General features: G+C 50.6%; 1 protein-coding gene across 1 annotated transcript; it reads left to right on the top strand.

Annotated features, from left to right (window-relative positions):
* The first annotated feature begins 2,616 nt into the window (after positions 1-2,616).
* Positions 2,617-21,075, top strand: C9H3orf70 (chromosome 9 C3orf70 homolog). The gene is made up of 2 exons (XM_072344681.1): positions 2,617-2,949; positions 18,906-21,075. Exons 1-2 carry the CDS (start codon positions 2,769-2,771, stop codon positions 19,460-19,462), a joined length of 738 nt encoding a protein of 245 aa, XP_072200782.1. The 5' UTR covers positions 2,617-2,768; the 3' UTR covers positions 19,463-21,075.
* Positions 21,076-21,481: the final 406 nt, after the last annotated feature.

Genomic DNA, 21,481 nt, shown 5'->3' with positions numbered 1-21,481 from the left:
TCCAGCATTTGCTCAAAGGTGAAGCGCTGCTTCCACGCGCGTGGGCTCCGCGTGACATGTTACACAACAGCACTGCTGCTGCTGGCGGCTGTCACGTCACTCGGCAGGACAGCTCTGGACGTGCTGTGCCGTACCCTCTCCTGGGCCTCCTGCCATGGGGTTCATTTGTACCAGAGATGGGTTAGAGAAGGGCATTCCCCTTGCAGCGGGAGTGGGCTGAGGAGGGGTGGGCATGCCCTCTGTCTGCCTGAGAGATGGTAGTTTCTGGGTATTAAGCCCCACCAGCATCAACCTTGTGACCAAAACATCTCACCTACAGCACTTCCGTACATGCAACATGCCCAGCCCCCTTCCCATCTCCCCTCGAGGAAATTATTGAGAACAGAGGCCATTGGCACTCATAATGCCTCTACTGACACAATCTGTACATTCCTATTGACCAAAGCAGCACAGCATTGATTACCATGTTCCAGCCAGCAAAGTGAGACTGCCAGTGCTCAGGGAGCAGCTGTGGCTCTGAGGGCAGGTACCAGGATCCTGCAGTCAGCAGGAGCACGTGGGAGTCCTGGGCCCTCTGCTGCTCCTCTGCAGCAGGGTGAAAGTGTGTCCAGAGGGAAGCACAGCTGGAGCCCCAACCCCACGGGCCGAGCTTTAACCCCAGTGTCCCAGGCTCTGCTTGCTTGTCACACATCTGACCCAGATCAGTTCAAGCTGAGACTGCAGGTATCCAGCACTGAGACCCAGGCTGTGAGCCAGCTCTAGTCCATCCCTCATCTTTGGGCTCTGCTTCTTTCACACGTGATGTCTGGCTGCAGATCCCACTCTTGTTGCAGAGCACTGTTGAGGATATTCTGTTTCGGCCCCCCAAGTACCCCATCCTCTCACATGCAACTGCAGAATTGTTAGATGTCTCTAATTAAGTCAGTGAACTCCACCAGTACAGCAGATGCCTCCATTAACTGTTCAGCCACAGGCGTTTTGCGAGATGGGAAAGAATAGGAGTGCAGCAAAGGAGAGAACTGCTTTAGCTTTGATCAGCATCCCCTGCAGCACAGGGCCTTCAAAGGGAGGCACAGAGCTCCCTGCCCTATGGCGTGCACAGCAGCACGTGTTCAAAATGAACGGGGCGCTCCAGCCTTGCCAGACACACTTACTCCTGTTTCTGGATCACGTAGTTCACCTTCTCTGGCTGTATTTCTTTTTAATGGAAAGCAGGCTTGCAGGACAAGCTGGGTGTGAGAGCAGCTCTGGAGGTGAGGTGGGAGGGCTTGGTGCCAGCAGCAGCACAGGCAGTTCTCCTTGCAGCCTGGGTCTCACAGGAGCTGAGTTGCATTTCCTGTTTGCTGCTGGCAAGCTCCAGGGAACGGGAATCTGTAGGATGTTCTTTATAAACCAGTGGGACAGCGTCAAAGAAATACCTGATTCTGCAGTCAGTTTTTCTCCTGCTTGCAAACAGCTGTGCAGTTTCCTGAATGTTTGCTGAATTCGGTGAGATTTTGGCAAAACAAAGGCTGCCAAGCCTTGCGAGGTGATGCCAACAGCTCCCTTTTCACTGCCATTAACCCTAGAGGCATTTAAATCCAACTCGGCCCCCTCAAGATCAATGCCCTGTGCTTAGGAAGGCTTGGAGCTGCAGGGCAACCGCCTCCTGCCCAGCCTGGCTGAGCTTGATGGTGAGGGGAGAGCAGTGGTCAGCACTATCATCACAGCTGCTTCAAAGACTCGGTGTTCCTGCTCTGCAGGTACGAGCCACATTCCATGGCTTTTAACACAATGTGGCTTTTAACACAGCACGGGGATGCTCAGCACTGGGACACCTCTGGGTCCTACCCCAAGGTCAGATCCCTATGGGGTTATTTTGGAGGAAGCAGACAGTGAGTGTGGTTTGGCTGTGGCCGAGAGCTGGTGGGTATTGCACGAAGATGTGGGAGCAGGTGGGGGTGGCTTTCTGTTCCAGCAGAAGTCTGACTTCAGCTCTCCTCCTACCGACCAGAGGGGCAATAAAAGCACTACTGAATTGCCAACTTGACAGGGAAGCCAGAGTACCACTGCCCTTATGAAGCCAAGGAGCACAGCCACTGATTAACAGCCAGCTTGAATTTCGATCTAAAGTTGTGCATGTTGGAAAATAACAATGCACCTCCACACCTTCATCAACCAAAACCATACCACAACCTCTCGTCCCATCGTTGTCACCCGGGAGCAAAGCCCGACCCCACCTCGCCACAGCCTCCTCTCGAGGAGCTGCAGAGAGCGTCGAGGTCTCCTCCGATTCTCCTCTTCCGCAGCCCGACCCTTCCTATCTTCCTCGCCCTTCTCTGGACACGCTCCGGTCCCACCGCCAGCTGCGGTGCTGCGGACGGGGCCGCTCCGGGGCCGCTCGCAGCGCTCCCCACGTGTGCGCCGCCGGCACTGCAGCACCTCGGCGCGGCCGAGTCGCTCCATCCGCCGAGCTCCCGCCCCGCACAAGGGCACCTGTACCGTGCCCCGCACCGGACAGCCGCTCTCGGGCCTCGGGATCGCCGAGCGGTGCCGAAGGGCACCCGGGGGAGCGGCGACGGCCGCGCTCCGGAGCCGGGGCGGGGCGGGGCGGAGCCGTCGGGGCGGGCGGCCGGGCCTTGCCCGCGGCGCTGCCCCCCGCGGCGCTGGGCGGGCGGGCGGTCCCCGCTGCGGCTCGGCGCCTTTTCCTCCTCCTCCTCATCTCCTCCTCCTCCTCCTCCTCCTCCTGGCCGCTGCGGCGCGGGGGCTGCGGGCGGAGCGGCGGCGCCATGAGCGGGGCGGCGGCGGCGGCGGCCAAGAGCGAGAAGCTGGACGAGGCTCAGGCGCTGGCCCGCAGCTGCGCCGGCAGACCCGACTTCCAGCCGTGCGACGGGCTCTCGCTCTGCGCCACGCACAGCCACGGCCGCTGCTTCCGCCTGCACTGGTGCTGCCACCTGGGATGGTGCCACTGTGAGTGAGCGAACGCGCGGTCCCGGAGGTCCGGACGGTCGCAGCGGCTCCGCGCTGCACGGCGGCCGCCGCCCCGTCCCGTCCCGCCCCGTCCCGGGGGGGCGCCGCGGGCTGAGTGAGGGCTGCGGTGCGGAGCGGTGGGAGCCCCGCGGCGGGCGCTGCGGGTACGGCTCGTGCAGCGGTGCGGGGCGCGGGGAGAGCCGCTCCCGGCGCCGGCAGCTGCTTCTGCACCGCGCTTCTTCCTCGTGCGGTTGTCCTTGGGGTGGGAGGAAGCGGTTCGCACGGCATCCTTCGTGAGTCTGCTGCTGTTTTGCAGGAATAGGCGACTCGCAGCCGGCGTGGGGTAGGGCGGGTTGTCGCTGCTCCGACATCCGATGGCCGGGCCAAGTGTGTGAAAGAGCAGCCGGACAACTTTAATATCTGTCCTCCGGATGTGTGTGAGCGTGGAAGCTGGGGCTGGCCGGGCACGGTGTGATGAATAAGAGCAGGCTTGGCCGGCAGCGTGGCTGCAGGAGGTGGGAAGTGGGGCCCAGGGCTCATACCCGGCTCTCCAGCGCTTTGAGCCCGGCGGGCAGCTTTGGGGTGAAGCTCCGAGGGCTGAGAGTGCTGGAGGTGTCCCTTGGCTCTTGGCATCCTGCTCTCCTGTCAGCATCTCCCTTTGGAGCTGAAACCTGCATCTCAGATTAGGCTCAATGGAGAAAAGGGTCTTCCTGAAAGGATGTTCCTTCTTTAGATGGGAGCTTCTCTTCTAACCACATGCACGCTTTAGAATGTCACCCTGATTTTGGGCCCAGCTCAGAACAGCTGTGCTTTCTGCCACTGCCCTGATGTGAGCAGCACATGGTGACAGCAGGCACTGTGTCCGGGTGACACGGTTACCTGTTGCACAGGGCTGCCATGCCTTGATAGCGACATTGCACCCGTGAGACAGTGGCTCTCAAGTTGTGATCCAGACACATTCTTCTCTTCCAGAATTTCCGTGGCTTTGGTTCTTTGTGTTTGCAGGCGCTCTGGAGGATGGGATCTGAGCTCAAAATGGTGTTTGCAAACTGGGGATGCTGTCTGATATCGGCTGAGGGATGGTCCTGGAGAGCCAGGTGCAAAGCTGGAGCATGGAGGAGTGACAGTGCAGTGAGGGATCTGGGGATTAAGATGGATCATGGGCTGAATATGCGTCATCAGCAGGAGGCCTTTGTGGTAGAAAATCCAAAAACAGAACCCAAGCCTTCACTTCACTGGGGATGCATTAGCCGGAGTGTTGCAAGCATGCAATTTAATTAGTCTCTCCAGCTCAGTAATGATGAAACCAGGCTGATGGGTTTAGTTTGGAGCACTGCACTGCCAGAAAGCTGTAGAAGTGGGGATGTTCTGTAGGAGGCCATAGTGAGCAGCACAGGGAAGGTTTACAGAAGCCAAGTAGTTGATTGGGCTGTGAAAGAGCTGAGGGAGGGAGGGGAGATGAGCTCTGTGAAGCCTAGAAAAGAAAGCTGTGTTCTTGGAAGGTCACCAGTTGTCGCTTACCTGTGGCAAGGAAAACATTAGGTTTGGGTATTAGAAGACTTTGTTTAAGTAGGAGGAATAAGGAAATGAGGGAACAGAATAAAAAGGTGAGTAATAGCATCCATTGAAGGTCTTTAAGGGGGGCTGATGTGTCTCCGGAGTGACACAGAGCTGATTCCCTCCTGGCAGGATGCTTTCTTGAGATGCGGCCCAGCCCTTCCAGCAGTCAGAATTAAAGATAACCATCACTTGTGTAAGAAGTTCAGACTTCTGTCTTAATTTCTCTCTGCCCAACTGAGGAAACTTTGAAACGTCTTTGTGCCGTGGAACTGCAGTGTTCAATGGAAGAAGTCACATACCTCATAGTCCTGTTTAATTTGAGAGATAGGGAAGAGCGCTGCCTTCTTGCTCCTTATTTCTTAATGCAAATTCCAGAGCTGAACATCTCTTTGTATCTTGCTCTTGCAGATTGACTGGAGTTGCACTTAAAAGGGCTAAGAATGAGTGCTATAATGGAGAACTATATAGAGGTCAGAGATGTAATTAAACAATATCGGAAGTTATCTTCCATAAACGCAGTGCTGTAATACTGACTTAGGAACCCTCAGAGGGTTCTTGCAAGAGCTTTTCTGCAACTCTTAAGAGCTGCGTTGAGGCACAGGAAGCACTATGTCAATTAAAATGGCCCTTGAAGTGTTATTTTCCATTGGCCGACAAGGTGCTGGAGAATGTCAGCTCCGTTAAGGTGCACAAGTGCACTTACACTGCAAAATGACAGGAACTCACCTCCGCCGGGATCAGTGGATTGCCTCCTCATGTGTATTCAGGATCACATCTGCTTACTTCAGTGACAGAAGCAATTGAGCACTGCAGAGCCACTTGGCTATGGAAGCATTAATTGAGAAAGAACCTAGTTTGAATTCCCCAAAGCCACTTGAATTTGCCCCAAAGCAAGCAGTCCTTTAAGCTTTCTCTTTACCTCCAACATTTCTCTGCCCATAAAATGGCCACAACAGCTGGTGAGTGAGACCATGGGCTGCTCAGTATGTCTGAACATCTCCAGGAACCCCAAGTGTTGTACCTGTATGACTCTTGGTTTCAGCCTGGCACTTTATTTCACGTCAGCATCAGCCTCATACCCTGCCCTTTCAGCCTTTGCCAGGTGGCAGCCTCCTGTTCACCTGCTCTCCATCCCCCTGACAGCCTTGTGGCACGCTGCTTCTTAGGTGCAAGTTGAGAGGCTTGAATCACTCAGATCAACTTGTTCCAGGGTAAGAGACATCACACAACGAGGTGGGTGTGCAGCAATGGGCCTGCCTGCCTTCCCTCACCTTGGGATTTCCACTGCGGGTTGGTTTGTGCTGCTGCTGTCACCTCACACTGTATACAGTGCTACCTGCTTTATCAGGGGTCAGATGTGTGGGGTTACGTCTTCCTTGGCTGCTGTGCTTTGGCTGGGATTTCTTATTTCCCTTCCTAAAGATGACCTCACCGGAGAAAGCCTCACACTTGGTGTGAGTACAGCAGTACTTCAGTCCTGGGCAGTGCAAAGATAGGGAGTTCTGTTGTAACTCTTGTGACTGTTCATTTTTTATCTGAGTATTTTGCAGTGTTTAACAGCTCTCAGTACACGCCACATTGCACTTATCAACAGTACATTGTGAATAGCAGTTCCACGGTGCTCACTGCTCAGCAGTGGGATCAAGAGATAATAAATCTTTAGTTACCTAAAACCTCGTGCATATCTTACAGGGAAAAACCGATGCAGCAAATAAATATGTTCCACTCCCCCTCGCATGTTGCTGAGTGCTGTACGAGATGTGCAGGTGTGCCCCTGGAATAGCTTCCTGCTCCCTGGTGTGCAGCACGTAACGATGGCACTCTTAGCCTTCAGCTTAGCTCCCGACCTGCCGCTTTCTGCATGAGGTCGGGCAGCCTTGGCAAGAAACCCTGCTGCTCCTCAGCCAAAAGGAGAAAATGGGCTTCTGCAGTGTGTGGCACGCCGAGAAGGGCATATGTTTCCTGTGTGGTTTTGGGAAGAAGGACCTCTCAGATTTTGGCACGTGTTCCAGGGACAAAGAATTGGAGCACGCTGACGTTTCCTGCCCGGCTGTGACAGGGAAGGCAGGGTTCCTCCTTGCTTTCAGAGCTGTATTGCTTCCTCAGTGCCTGCTGTGTGGGTGTCTGTATTCCCCAGGGCAGGACAAGCCAGCCGTGCCTTTGGGTCCGCATGGTCTCTTGCACTGCTTGGGCAGTGAGCAGTGGTTATCAGCCTCCCACAGCTGCTGCCATGGAGCAAAGCACATCAGTACATTCACTGCACCTGGCTGTATTCCGAGCCTGTATTTGCTTCTTACACTCTTCACTGCTTGAAATACCGGCGTTTCTATTTTACAGCATTTTTAGATAAAAACATTGATTTTCCATCTCACAAAACTGTTGACAGCTCTCTGTCAAGGCCAGCCTCAATTATGGCTCTCCGCAGTGACAGCAGTGGTTGTGTGTGTCACATAGCAGCTCCTACCTGTCCCCTGGCAGCATGCACATCCTGGCCCTACGTGTCAGGTGCTGGTATTCCCCCGCTCCATTGCAGTGTGAGCAGCAGGCAGGCAGCTGTGTGCACCCAAGTCCTGTCTCCATGGTGTCTCTCTCAAGTCCAGAGTGCCAGGAGCTGTCAGCAGGGGCTCCAACAATCATTGGAGCCCGTGTAATTGTTCAGACCCCAGCCCGCTAGGGAGAGCCATAAGCAGGGAATCAGCAAGGCAGCCTTTGTTTCTTGTAACAGATCGCTGGTGAGCGAGCTGAAGTGTTTATTGAAGGTATTCAAGTGCACTGTTGCAGAGCCTGGGAGTTGAGAGAGAATTTGGGTCTGCCTGCCAGGCAGCTTCTTTTGGTCTCTCCATGTTATGAGCAGCTGCAGGTCTGGGTGCTCTGTAGAGTTGTGTCCATTGCAACTTCCAAAAGGTTCGCTTCGTTTTCATGGGCTTCCTTGGAAGTGGTTTCGGTGGCCCTGAGATGTTTTGCCACGTCCAAGAAGGAGCAAAAAGGCAATAGGCTAACAGTGCCCGATGTATGTCAGCAGATACAAAGAGCGCAGTAATGCTATTTGATAGAGCAAATTCTCAGCTACAAAAAACACAGTCACCGCGGCATCCTGAGGGCTGCTTAGTTGGATAAACATGGAAAAGGAGCTGTCACTGCTTGTGTTTGAACTCGTGAGGCTATGTTCGGGGTAGCTTGGACTCTTTTCTTGATGGGAAAGGCGAGTCGGAGTGGAATGGCTGGGCTAGAAACTGTGGGGCTGGGTGTTCTCTGCAAAATGCCTTGCTTTGGTGGGAGAACGCTTACAAATCTGAGAGGAAATAAGCAGTTTTCCTTCGTGTTTGCTGCGAGAAGGATTTAAACATTCATCCAGTTTAAGTCTGTGGATCTGGACAAAATACTTGTGCGTGAGCAAAGCATTAGGCTGAGCACCAGGCTACGCTCGCCCAAAGGTGGATTTGTCAGCTGGTAATGGAAAACACTTTTAATGAGGATTTGCTGCCTGTGGCTGTGCAAGATCTTCTCTTCACCTGTATTTGAAAGACCTGTGATATTCGAGCTTCATTTCACTAAGCTGTACACAACGAAGGAAAGAATGTCAGCTTAAAATACTCTGACGTGTAACTCACTCTAGGGGTAAACAACTACCTGCAGTTGTATGGGCTCACCTTTCTGGGCCTGAGTCACCCTCCATTGCTCTGGTTTTGGTTATAATCCCCGAATCACGCTTTGAATAGCCTGTTGTGCTGTGCCTCAGAAAGAGATGTGTAGATTTCATCAAACCAGTGCCTTTGAAGAACCTACTGCCATTCATTCTTCATTCCTTGCTGTAGTGCAGAGCTATGTCTTGAGGCACACCTTTTCCTTCCTTATTATTACTAACAAATACACCTAACAGACCACAAGGAGAGCTTTGAATTTAAGTTACTTGCTCTGAGCGCATCTCACAGGACTGATTCTTCGGTGCCTCGCAGAGGACTGAATAGTAATCATTGCAATTCTTTCTCCAGAAGCCCTGAGAGAAAGGAGCCTTGTATCCTTGCGTGCTTTCCCCCAGCCAGGACCTCCTGCTTGCCCTGCATGACAACGAAGCTGTGTTTCATAATGCGTCCATCCGAGTGTGATTCACAAGAAGTGATGTCTGAGAGCCTCTGAGGGCTGTGGCTAAATGGCAGCTCTCTGCTCTAAGTGTGCAAAGGGTTAAGTTGCCTCTTGCATGAAGCCTGCTGAGAACCAGCCTGAAACCAGGGGGCCGTGGCTGTTGCGCAGCATAAGCAAGGACCTCAAAGGGGAAGGTTTGTCATCACTGTGTCCCATCAGCTGCTGAGGAAGGCTGAGCCTCAGCTTCTGCTCTTGGGTCTTTGTGCTGGGAAAAGGCTGCAGGCACGTTTTTCACTGCTGAGTATCAGCTCAGAGATGAAACGTGTGTCGGTGCTCCAGTGTCCCTGCAAATGCATGGCTTCCTTCCTGAACTCAGCCAGTGAGGAAATCCATTTTCCTGCTTGATTCTGTAAGTGTATTTACTTCAGGTGCCCAAATGCACAAGTGTATCACTCCTTTGCCTTCTGACTTTGCTCTCCTGGTCTCTCCTCCTGGGTATGGATGGATGTTCCACATGCCTTCACTGCAGCCCATGGTCATATCCTTGCATTGCCCTCTTATAACCTGAGTCACGAGGTTGTCACCTCCCTGGTTCCCACCCTGCAGGTCTGACTGCGTGCCCAGGTTTGCTGGGAGCACTGAGGGATGCTTCATGTGCCTGGCACCGGGTCTCAGGTTCCCTGGCACAACACAGGCACATATTTGCCACTGCTCACACTGTTGCAACCAGCACAGAATGGACATCTTGCTGTGGTGTTTTATGTAATGCCTGTCAGTTTACCTGAAGCCGCCTTGCACTCGTGAGTCACTTCAAGCTTTGTTAACTGAGTGCTGCACACTGGTAGGCCCGTACCAGGAGCTGTTGTTTCTGTGAAGGATTAAAAGAAAAATGAAGTGCTTTACTCACAAACGTTCCAGACTGGTGGCTGTGGCAGCGTGGGCTAAGCTGCTGGTGGATGGCATCAGCCTGTAGTGATATAAGGAGCTGATGGACAGTAGATTGGTTTCCATCTAGTCTCGTTCTGTCTGTATATGAAGTGAGCGTGCTTTAGTGTGCTGTGGTTTTTATTCCAGCACCTTTTACTTGCCCTTAGGATACAGAATGCGCTTTCATGATGACGGATCGTCCCAATAAACGATTTTTATATAGTGACTGATCACAGAACTTAGGAAATGCAGTTGGTGCAGATTAGAGATATTTTTGCCAATAGTTTGGTGTATTCACCTAATTGCAAGTCAGAGACCTACTGGGAAAGTGAAACCTGATTGCTTGGCAACTGCACCTTGTTTTTAATATACTCATACTTTAATTTAGGCAACGTAACAGTTGGGATTTATATATAACCTATGTTGTAAAACACTTTTAACCAGAGCTTACGTTTGTGTTCCTGTTCTCACTGATGGCTGCAGAGCTTTGAGAGCCCACATGAGCGCTGCCGGAGCTGCTGCTTTACCTGGGTGCCTGCACCCACCCCTGAAACATTTCCCTTCTGTGCCCAGGCAGTGCACACCCTGCTGTCTCCCCTCCTCCTGCTTCGTGCATCACACCTGCAGCCATTTCAGCTGCTTCATTCTTCTTGCTGTGTGGCACTGTTTGGATTTCAGTGCCTTTGCTGATTCAGAGCTGTGTTTCCTGCAGCCTTTCCACAGCCCGCTGGCATGAAGCTGTCAGTAGTTGGGCAGACAAAAGGAGGCACCTTGTTCACTGCTCCTCCTGCTCTATGCCACCAGCCCTCAGCGTGCCCAGCTGGTGCTTGCTGTGGGATCTCCCTATGGTGTGAAGCTCAGAGTGATGCTGTTACCCCTCCACCAGCATTCCCTTACCGAGCTGCAGCAATGAGTGCTGAGCTTGCTCCCACCCACGCTGTCCAGCTGCTCTGAGCCCTCCTGCAGCAGCACTGTGTGATGTGGTGGCTCTCTTCCTCCTCCTCCTCCCCCTCTTCCCCTGCGGTCACTTGGGTTCTCCTATTTTCTTGTAGAGCATTGCTGGATCCAAGGCTCCTCTGAGGGAAGGGCTGTCACCAACACCTGCATGCATCAGCTCTGAGTGGTGACCTATTTTGGGTGTGTGCAGGGAAAGCAGTCCTTCAGATTCTCCAGAATGGGTTTTGCAGAGCCTGGTAATAGAAATGTGAAGATTAGATAGAGTACGAGTGGGAACGTGCCTAGATGAGCACTAGAAGAAACAACAGAACGAGGTTAAAAGGATGGTGATAAAGACGCTCTTCTCCATCAGTGAAGAATGTGTTTGTCAGGCAAGGCCCCAGCACAGATGATGTGTCAGCAGGAGATCCTGTAGGCTGACAACAGGAAGGTAGTGGCACCAGTGCCACACATCACATATGCCATTGCTTCTCCTGTCAGCCCACCAGGAAAGTGGACTGTAGCCATCGAGATGCAGCTATTCCAAGCTATGAAATCAGCCAGCCCCCTGCCTCGGCCATCCATTCCCTCCTATGGGTGCAGAGTGCAGGCCTTGTTTGGTCCTTTGGAGATACGTTGCCCTTGAAGGACCATTGAGCTGTTCTGCTTGTTTAAGGATTTACAGGAAAACGTTGCCATCTCACAGAGGTGCCCATGGGAGCACCATCTGCAGACTGTGCCGTGCACCTGGAAGGCAGTAGCTTGTCTGCACTGCCTGTATTTCTCTGCAGCAGGAAATGCCTTCTTTCTTTGGAGGTAGCATTTGATGCTGAGCTGTGGTTCTCCTTTTCTGTTACCATATCAGCACACTGTCTGCATGGAAATGATGGGGCTCTGAATCTCGAGCAGATGGCACACAGGGATGGTTTTGTAAAATAAACATGTAACGCTAAGCCATTTCTTGCTATTTTCTGTACTGGATTTAACAAATATCTAGCATCAGTTGGGGGATAGAATTTCTCAGAGACGTGCAAAAAGCGGCTGCTCCTCTTTGCAGGGCAGCTTTGCAAAGGGTTGCTGGATGGCAAACGTGGTTGGGTTCAGAGCTCAGATAGTGATGGCCGCTGCTCGGCTGCTGTCCTTATGGGGATATGGCTCCTTTAAGAGGGCTTATGGCTGCACGAAACATTTCTAAATCCAGTGTTGCTATTTCTTTAAGTCTGGTAAATCCATGTAAGAAATGAAGGAGCAGCGATGGTAGAAGGAAGCTCCAGGCTCTGTTTGCATTGAAGAGTTAACCTGCTACTGAGTGAAAGTGCAAAGAGAGCCCTGAAACACTCACAGCATGTAAAATCAAGATCCTTTCTTTTTTTTTTTTCTTTGTATTTAAAACAAATCAAGACAAAAGGGCATCAAAATACATATTACGGGGAAGAAAAAAAACCTTCTCATTTTTCCCCTTTCTTGGATTTCTGTGAAAAGCTTACAGCTCATCAAGTCAAGGGCTGTCACAGCTGTCTCTCACCATACAGCAATCAGAGGGAACACCTCTCCTTCATGTGAGAAGGGAACTGGCAACCTTACAGAATCACTGCTGGGGAGCCACTGCGAAACAGCAGCGTTAGGCTGGTTCTTTTCTGTGCCTGGGTGAGGCTGGGAATGGGACAGATTACACAGTGCTGTGGTGCAGCTGTGAGATGAGGCTGCTTGCCCCTGCTGGTGCATCCCACTGCCTGACATCCAGGGTTGGGGCCTTTGGAGAGCTGGCCCCTATCCTTTGCGATCCCTCACTGTGCCTCCCATCTGCAAGTGTCTTGTGTGCTCTGCCTCCTCCCCATTAGAAATCTATTTGAACAATCTCTCTGCTTTCTCAATTTGCTTGGAAAAATGCAGAGCAAAAAGTATCAACTTGCGTTCAAGCATCCCATACCTTTTCACATGAGGATCTTTCAACGTTGACAAGCGTTTTAGTTATGCTTGATTGCAGCCCCCAGTAGCACAGTTCAGCTCTGCTTGGGTTTGTACTGTAGGTCTGACAGTGCCTCACTGTCCTGAAACAATTTTCTCTTCTCCTGGTGACTCGTTCCATGTCTCACAGCTCCCAACACACGTCTGTGTTCTGCGAGGTACAACCCACCAGCTGTTCATCTAATAGGAAGAAATGGAAACTGGGTTAGCAGTGTTTTTTCATGTGACATCTGTAAACACACTCTAGGTTTTCCCTTCCATTTGCTTCTCATCCCTCTGCAAAAGCTATTAACTGCGCTCTAAGCAAAGCCTCGTTTGGAACTATTACAGTCCATGGTGAATGTTTATGGTGAGGCCCATTGTGGTTTTGCAGAGGTTTTTTTGTCCCAAGCTCTGCATGTAAGTAGACAGTGAAGGAAGGAGGGAGGCAATCAATGTCCCTGTGGCAGCTGCAGGGCTGGGAAGCAGTGTTCCATCTCAGCTCTCCATCTTTTGCTAAGAGGAAGGCCAGCATCTGTAAGCCTGATCTCCAGGGCTTTCCCTATATGCAGGGTGTGAGCTCTCCTTGTACTAACACTGAAATCCTCCACAGCAGTTTCTTCTGTGACACTTGCCTTAGGAATGTCTGCCTTCATGCCTTCAGAGCTGTGTGGTATGTAACAAGGATCTCATACATGGATGTTCTTTGTAGCGGGGCTGACTTCTCAAACACATCAGCTGATGTCTTTGGTAAGGCCCAGCATGGCAGAAGCAAGACTCCCTGTTGCCTTTGCAACTGAACTTCACTGGGACCATCATGAAGGCGTAGAGCCAAGCAGAATCACACACTACATCCAAAGGCACAAGACTCTGAGATGTCTGTGATCAGAGCCCGTTTTCCTCCAGCACACCTCAGCGAGGTGCCTTAGTGCTCAGCTGGCTCTGAGACATGGCAGCAGGTCCTGAGCTGCATGGGTTAACCTGAGCCAGTTTTTTGTTAGTTAAGTAGTATACAGATGGCAGGTCCTCATTAGCCCTGTGGGTTTTTGAAGAGTAGGTGAGCTGGCAGATTGAGGTGGGGACATAGAAATCTTTGCTCAGGCAGCTGCAAAAGAAAGCGTACGCATGAAAAAAGCTTGTGCCTGTTGGTTAAAAGATGCCTGAATATTTTTCATGCAAACAAACGCTTGCTACACAGTACGTACTGCTGACTTAAGATGCCTACGGTCCAATACCACCTTTTGTCAGCTTTCTGAACTGCAGTGCACTCGTTGTTGTTTATTAAGAGGTATCATTTTGAGAGGGTGGCAATGGCGGCTTTATGAGGAACCTCACTGCTCAAAGGTGGATTTCCTTCATTTTTCTTTTCTCATGCAAGGCACGTTAGTGTCAGAGGGAAACGAGAACACTGGGACAAAGGGAAGGGGGGCATAAAATATTTAAGCAGCACCTCTGCTTATTTAATGGTTAAGTTGTTTTGTATTAGCCACGGAAATTACTGCTGCGTCTGTTCAGTGATGATGCATGCAGACTGCTCAATTAGCAAAAAATCAGAGGGAGGTGACCTCGTGGCTTACTTCTAAGGGCCCTTATTTATTTTTCACATGCAGGAGACACCATAATCCATCTTCCAACCAATCTACCACACAGCTCTGGGAATTGATACTGCAAAGAGACTTTACGTATATAATTCTGATGGAAGCAGGCCTACTCTGGGGGGTTAGAAGGTTTTCCACGTGACATGAGTTTGCTTGAGCTTCGTCCCTTGTAGCAGAGCCTTCAGCTCCACAGAGCCTGTGCTGGAGGTCAGCAAGCAGGGGGGGGAGCGCTGCCCAGGACTCGGCTCCTTGGCCATGCCTGGAGCGGTTGCTTTGCAGTTGACTGGGCTTTTGTGTCTTAATTCTCCAAGGGATTTGGTTTTTAGGCTTCTGCAGCAGTTGAATAATTAAGAAATGGAGAAACAATCGCCCTTTTTAGCTGTGCACAGGCTGCTGTCGCTGTGCAATTAGCATTAGGCAAAGAGGTGAAATGTCTGTGCAGAGTAATGCAGCGTGAGCACGGAGCAGCAGAAAGCACAAGCAATGGCAATGGCACGAGCTTTCAGTGGTGGCAAACAGGTATGCTGTGTGCTTGCCATCTGCTTCGTTATAGTGGTCATTAACACGTGGCTGTCGCAGTTGATTGAGACTCACCATGAAAACAGTTCTGGCAGAGCCTGGTTTCACGCACGTCATATTCTGCACTCGGGACCCCAACCAGGTGTTGCTTCCCCACAGCACTGTGCTGTGTTGGTAGAACTGCAGCATTCACTCGGTACCATATTGTGCAGCATTGAAGGTCTTCCCAAACTTCAGCAAACTTCTCGCTAAACTCTGATATTTAGGTGGTTTTGTTTTTTTTTGGACCAAACCCAACACGTTCAGCACATGCAGTATTTTTCCTTCACCAAAATACCATCTTCTGCGTAGGCAGATGTAGCAAATGACCCAGGAAACAAGTAGTGATGCAGTGCTTGTCTGGCATCTGTATTTGTGCAAAACAGTGTAATTTGCAGGAGCAGCCATCAGCAGAGCTCAGCCCAGAGTTCTCCAACTGACTGGGTGGAAATAAATGTGCAATAAATTATGTGCCACATACTAGTACTAGAAGGAGCGTGTCAGAATAGGTGCTCAAAATAATCTTTGGTGGGTTTTTGCCAGCTGCTTGAAGTCAGCAAAAAATGTTTGTGTTTATTTCAGGGGGAGTTTTATCAGCCCAAAATGCAGCATAAAAGAAGGCGGGGACTTGTGCCTTTGGATAATTCTCTGTTCAAAAGCCATCTCTGCCAATCACGCAAGCTGGAGTGGGTGGGCAGCCTTATTTTTAAGTTTCTGCATACATTTTTCATAGCATCTTCATTGTGGTTGATGCATTTCCGTCCATTACGTAGGGTAAGAAGTTCTAAATGATGCTGCTACTGCAGCTTTGTCCGTGATCCAGCCTGACAGGTCCAGCTGTGAGCACCAGCATCGCTTGGAGAGCAACTGATCACCTTCAGAAAGCAGGAGTTGAATCTAAAATGAACAGACTCTGCCCTAAAATTAACCAAAACTTGAGAAATTTATAACAGAACCCCCCCTAAAAATGCAGAAAGCCAGTTTACATAGAAAATTACCTTTTCCCTCTTGGGTGATTTCTGCTTTGACCTGGCATTACTTGTCCTTGAAACACGAGGAGGTGCTTTTAGCCAACGTAAAGTCACACCAACGGGCCTGAAATCCTCTGTCAGTAGGCCAGCTGCTGTTGGATTCTACCCTGAAATTAGTGCCAGCACGTTGGTTTTGAAACACACGGTGAATTGCCCCATGCTGCTGCAGCGACAGAACAAACAGCTCCGCTCCCCGCTGCCAGCCTTCCCTTTCAGCCATCACTTTGCCTTTGCTTGTCAGGGTGGCTGCAAACAGAGCTGAAGTTTAAACATGGCCAGGGCTTTGCTTTCCACGCATGTCTGATCAGCTTGCCATTCTCCTGAACCAGACAGACTACAGCTGTAAACAGGGGCTTGGAATGGGAGCTGCTGTACTTATGAGATGCCAGTTTGCCAAATAAATCCTAACCAGTGGTGCTCCCATGACAGGCAGTGAGAGGGAAAGCACTTGAGGTGCAAATGCATCCTGCACCTAACACAGCTGGGCAGCAAATTTCTTCCTCTTCTCATCTGACCATCAACCCATCTAGCTGCATTTGCCAGTTGATGTTATTTTGGGGTGGGTTTCAGCTTCTTCTGGTCACCTGGGGAGCACAGGTGCACACAGTTTGTCTGTGCTCCTTGGGCAGCTGCACCCCTTCACCAGGTGCTCCATCAAGCCCTGACCTGGCAGTTCCCCTACAGCTCTCCCAACATCCCCCAGCCCTTGCCAGCGTGTGGCAGCTGTGTTAGGTAGAAAATTATAGCCTTCCTGCACAGAAACATTTTTTCTTCATCCCATTAAAGTGTTTGCCAGCGCCTTCCTTGGACACCTCAAACAGGAGCTGAGAAATGCTTTTTTCAGTAGTGTCTTACCCTTGGTTGTCCCTGGAAGGGAAGTGAAGCCTGCGTAAAAGCGGCCCAAATATATCAATAAATACAGCATCGTGGTTTCAGACAAGGGGATATTGATCACATCTAGGCTACATTCCAGCTTCCGTGAGCTGGATTTTGTGGGACACCATTCCAGTTAGCAGCGTGCTCATCAGTTGATTGTGTTGCTTTGCCAGGCAGCAGCATGCTTAGCGCTTACTGATGTGCAGGAAGGCTTTCTGCAGACAGCACGCCATGGGAAGCTGCGGGCGGCTGCTGTTAGCTGGGCTGGAGGGCAGAGTCATCCCAGAGAAGCTGTGCTGGGCAAGGGTTGAAAAATGCAACCAAAGCCCACATCCCTCAGCAACTGCCAGTGCAGAAATAGCTGTGCTGCTGCTCCAGAGTGCTCTTGAAGGACTAAGAGCTCCATTCTGCCTGCGGTTAAAGTGTGCAAGCATTTGATGGTAGCTCTTAATCCCTCCAGGACACAGCAAGCTAAGGCTGGGGTAACTAGATGGCAATTGGGAAGGGTGGCTGTGCATTTCCTAACTGCCATCCAGCCACACTCACATAGGAGGAATAAAACGTAGCATTTTTCTTTTCACTCAGCTTTTCCAGCAGCCCTGGCAGTTATCATTCCAGCTCCTAGCAAAAGACTGCTTGATGAGGTATTCAACTGAAGCTGGTCAGATCTATTCACCAAATGTTTTCTTCCCATGCCCACTTACTGCAGCATTCTCTCTGCCTCCTGAGGCTGCCTGGTGGCTGTTTCTTTCCTGATGCACGACCAGGGTGTTTTTCCTTTTCGATGTGCCTGGTGCTCCTTCCCCTGGTCCTGCTTCCTGCATCTGCCAGCTTCACGTTGTGCCTCTCTCACGCTCCAATGCTCCCCAGTGCTTTCCTTGGACAGTGGAGGTTGGGAAGTCCCAGCTGGGGAGCACAGCCTGCTTTCGTACAGGCTGTTTTCCTTGCAGTACACCAGGCACAGCAGGGGTGGAAGAGCCTTCTCCTGTGCTTGATGTTTCCCCTGGTGACGTACCAGGGCTTGGCTGGCAAAGCACAGCATGCATGTGGGCACTGGCTCGTTGGGACTGGCAAGGCAGATGAACACCCAAGAGGCTGCTCCAGCCAAGAGAGGGGCTGTCTTAGCCCATCCCATGGCCAATGCCATGCTGGCTGAGAATTTATTGCAGTCAGTGCCTGTGAAGGACACCCAGGTTGAGGAGAGGGGCAGCGAGCCCTTCCTCCTGTTTCTGATCCAGGCCATGCTCAGTGCCCTGAGCAGAAAGCAATCATTACTCTGATCTTCAGAAGGAATGGGCAATTTGAGGGAGAAAGTCTGTGCCTGCCTCTGAGCCTGGGCCAGAAAAACGTGTGGCAGAAAGCTGCAGCTCCTCAGCACAGCACAGCACAGCCAGATCCATTCCTGTGGTGCCTTTCTGCTCCTTACCTGGAGAGCTTCAAGCATCAAAACAATCCTTCATCACTTTGATGCCTTTTCTGCCTTTGCAAAGCGGTATTTGCAGTATCGTAACTCCTGCATCAAAACACTTCAGAGTCCCACTACTCACAAGTCTTCTGGAAATTTGTGCTTTCATAGTGCATGAACCCCCTGGGGAGACATGAATTTTTCAGGGCCTTCATGCAAATAAAACACAGCATTTTCCAGTCTTTGGCATAGCCTCGGGTTTCTCAGTTTTTCCTAACAAACTACTGATTTTCTGCTCTCTTTATTTATTTCTTTTAGTAGAGATTTTCAGCCGCGCTCTTCAGTTCACACTTGGTTCAGCTCCACATAGACAACATAATCCTGTTCTTCTTATTACTTAGCTAGATAATCAAAATGTCAAAGGTATTTCTATTGCACGGGAATTCCCTTATTTCTTCTGTCTTAAAATTCCAGTTGCAGTCCCGTTAATTCTGTTTATAATACAGAAAAATACAGCTTAGCCCTCAGGAAAAAAAAAAGAACACGGAAATGCATTCAGGGAGACTCCGCCATTAAACAGAATAATAATAATAGGAACGCAGATTGCTGTGCCAAAGATGTGTGGTAGAACTGCTCTGTGTTTGCTGCGAGAAATAGAAAGGCTGCTGAACATCTTCAGTTTCCCCTAGAAAGGGACACAGGCAGAACTGCTGCCTGTCCCACTTCTCAGCCACGCATTCGCACCCCTGGCATCAATTTTCCAGCTCTAGATGTCCTACAGATGTCTTAGAAGCAAGGAGAGGGAGAGAAGTGGGACTGGGCTGAGAGAAGTCACGGTTACCTGCAGTGTTAAGCATCAGAGAGCCTGTAACAGCAGAGAAGTAACCAACACCTTGAGGCCATTGAAAACAGAGCAGCTGCTGACTGAAGGAACTGCTGGCTATTACCGACTGCCAGAGGCGAGCGCCGTCTTATCGGTTTCTTGCTAACCTAAAAGATAAATCCTTAAATGCTGCTTTTTGTCTTCCCCCACAGGTAAATATGTCTACCAGCCCATGACTCCCGTGGAGCAGCTTCCCAGCACCGAAATACCTGTTCGCCCTCGGGAATCTACGAACACAATCCAGATCTCCGTCTCACTCACCGAACACTTTCTCAAGTTCGCTCCCGTCTTCCAGCCCCCGCTGCCCCCCGACTCCCCGCAGTTCTGCACAATCGCAGACCTCTTCATTGACAATTACCGCGTGAAATGCATCAACGGGAAGATGTGCTATGTGCAGAGGCAGCCTCCCCCCGTGCCCCACAAGACAAAGCCCGAGGAAGCCTCTGTTCGCAATGCCTTAATCACAAAAGAGAGCAATACACCAAAAACAGATCACTGCTCGTCACCTTCCAGCTCTGAGGACTCCGGGATCAATGCGGTGGGGGTTCACTACGTGGAGTCGTGCGATGAGGACACGGAGGGGGTGGCCGAGCTAAGTTCGGAAGAAGACTACAGCCCAGATAGCAGCTGGGAACCAGATGAGTGCCCGCTCTTGTCACCCTCGCAGTGTGAAATGGAAGTGATTGAGACTATAGAAACCACTGTGTGATCCGACGAGTTGGTATCAGATCAGTCCAGTTCCCACTCAGTAACGTTGCTTTTCTAGTCTTTATATTTTCTGGTGTTTTGTTTTTTTTTGTTTTGTTTTTTCCTGACAATCCTCTTTTTTCCAGTGCACTTGATATTTCAGATTCCTCATGGCAGCGCGGTCACGGGACTTGCACATTGGTGAAATAGCAGCAGCCTGAGCAATTTTAATGTGTTCTCAGCCTGGTCAGATCTCCCACGTCTGCACATAAGGTAGTGATCAATCTCAAGACTCTTATTGCTGAAAAAAGGCCTTTTTCTCGGTCTAGGTTACATCATACACTACTTCTCATACGAGGATGTAACGCTCAGCATGTTTTCAGCAGTCGGGATGTTTGCTGGGGGCCTTCAAAGCACAGAGGGTGAGCTGGTGCAGCACGCCTGTGAGCAGAAAAACCAAGTTGTCCTTATTTCTTATAAAGAACTACGCGAAGCGCAGCGACGAGATGCTTTTTCTGTCTCTGGCCTTCCACGTGGTCCATGCTTTTTTCTAGTGCTGGTGTGACCCTTCTTGAATGCTGTTGGTGCCACTCTTCCAGTGGGTTGGTATGGCAGGCAAGAGAATGCACAAAGTGCCTCCAACTTCTCCAGGCTATGCAGCGAGCATCTGCTGAGTTAGGTCCGGCTCTGAAATCTCCTGGAAAGGCAGCTGTTGCTCCTGAGGGTCATCCATTGCCCGGGTCCAGCCTCTCCTTTCTCTGCGTGGATCTGTGGAAGGGGATCTGGCTTTTGCAGCTCGGCAGGAGGGGGAGCAGGCAGGGAGGAAGTGCAGCAGTACCAATACCATTCTAGACTGGGGTGTAAAATGAAGGCGAAGGGCAGTGACTACCTCCAAACACGCAAAATCCACCCCTAGCTTTGCCTGCCGCTTCCTCCTGCGCCTCGCTGGTCGTGCCAGAAACGCGCACTCAGGACCAAACGGCCTCACGGCCAGCATTTGCCTGAAGAAAAACAAAGATTAAAAACAAAACATTTGAGCCACACCACTGTGCTGGCAGAGCTCGGGGACGGCATGGAGGTGCCCATAGGAGGAAGCCCGTGCACTTGGCAGTGCTGGTCACAGTACCGCCTAGGGTCATCCTAAGCTGAGCGAGGAGGCTTCGGCTCACTCGGTTCAAGAGCAGGTTTTCAACAGAGCTCTCCTCAAACGGCTGGGGAGGAAGAGCCGTTCTGCTGGAGGGCTGCTTTCAGCCCCATGGATGAAACACAAACGTCTTTCTCAGATTTCAGTCAGCTCGAGTCAGTTGGAGTCAGTAATGACTGTTGGCGTTACTGAACTGCTTTGTGTGTTTGCTGTTTACGTTCCACAAGTCGCTGGTGAATATAAGGCTGTATAAACGTGTACAGTTAGTGATCGATACTAGATATAGTCAGTGTTATAGGGTGGCTCATCTCTCACTGTATCCTGACAATGTATTACTAATTTTATACACTTTGTAATCAGTATCTTTAGAAAGCGTTTAGGCGACAGTGTGTGTCTGTGCACATGCGCGTGTGCTAGGAGTTTACCATGAGCGGTTATAAAGTAATGCTGTACTTTTTAGACTAACACTTTCAGACAAAAAAAAATAATAATAGGTTTTATAGTTTTGATGACTTCTACAAAAAGTGCAATGCTTGTTAAACGAGGAACTTGGGCCATTGCATGGACAGATGCATTCTCACAAGGCACTTACAAAGTATTCTGTTCTTCTGAGGGCATTTAAGCAAAGGCTGTAGTAGAACTAAGTAGGTTTTATTTATTTTTTAAGGGCAGGGTTGTCCTTTCTGGCTAACTAAGGTTTATAATAACATTTTATCGTCTTTTGACCACCGAGGCACATTTCATAAGGTAGAAGAAAGCATTATATATAAACCTACAGCATTTATTCATATTTAATCTCTCACTTGTAATCTGAGCGGAGAGCTGCAGATGCTCACTCTGGTGTCTGAGCCTCCTGCCCAGGGGGAGGCTCTTCCTGGAGCCACATCCCAGCAGCAG

This window comes from Excalfactoria chinensis, chromosome 9 (genome assembly GCF_039878825.1).
Source record: "Excalfactoria chinensis isolate bCotChi1 chromosome 9, bCotChi1.hap2, whole genome shotgun sequence".
NCBI lineage: Eukaryota > Metazoa > Chordata > Aves > Galliformes > Phasianidae > Excalfactoria > Excalfactoria chinensis.
The sequence above is the reverse complement of the archived record's forward strand: the minus strand, read 5'-3'. Positions and strand labels throughout refer to the sequence as shown.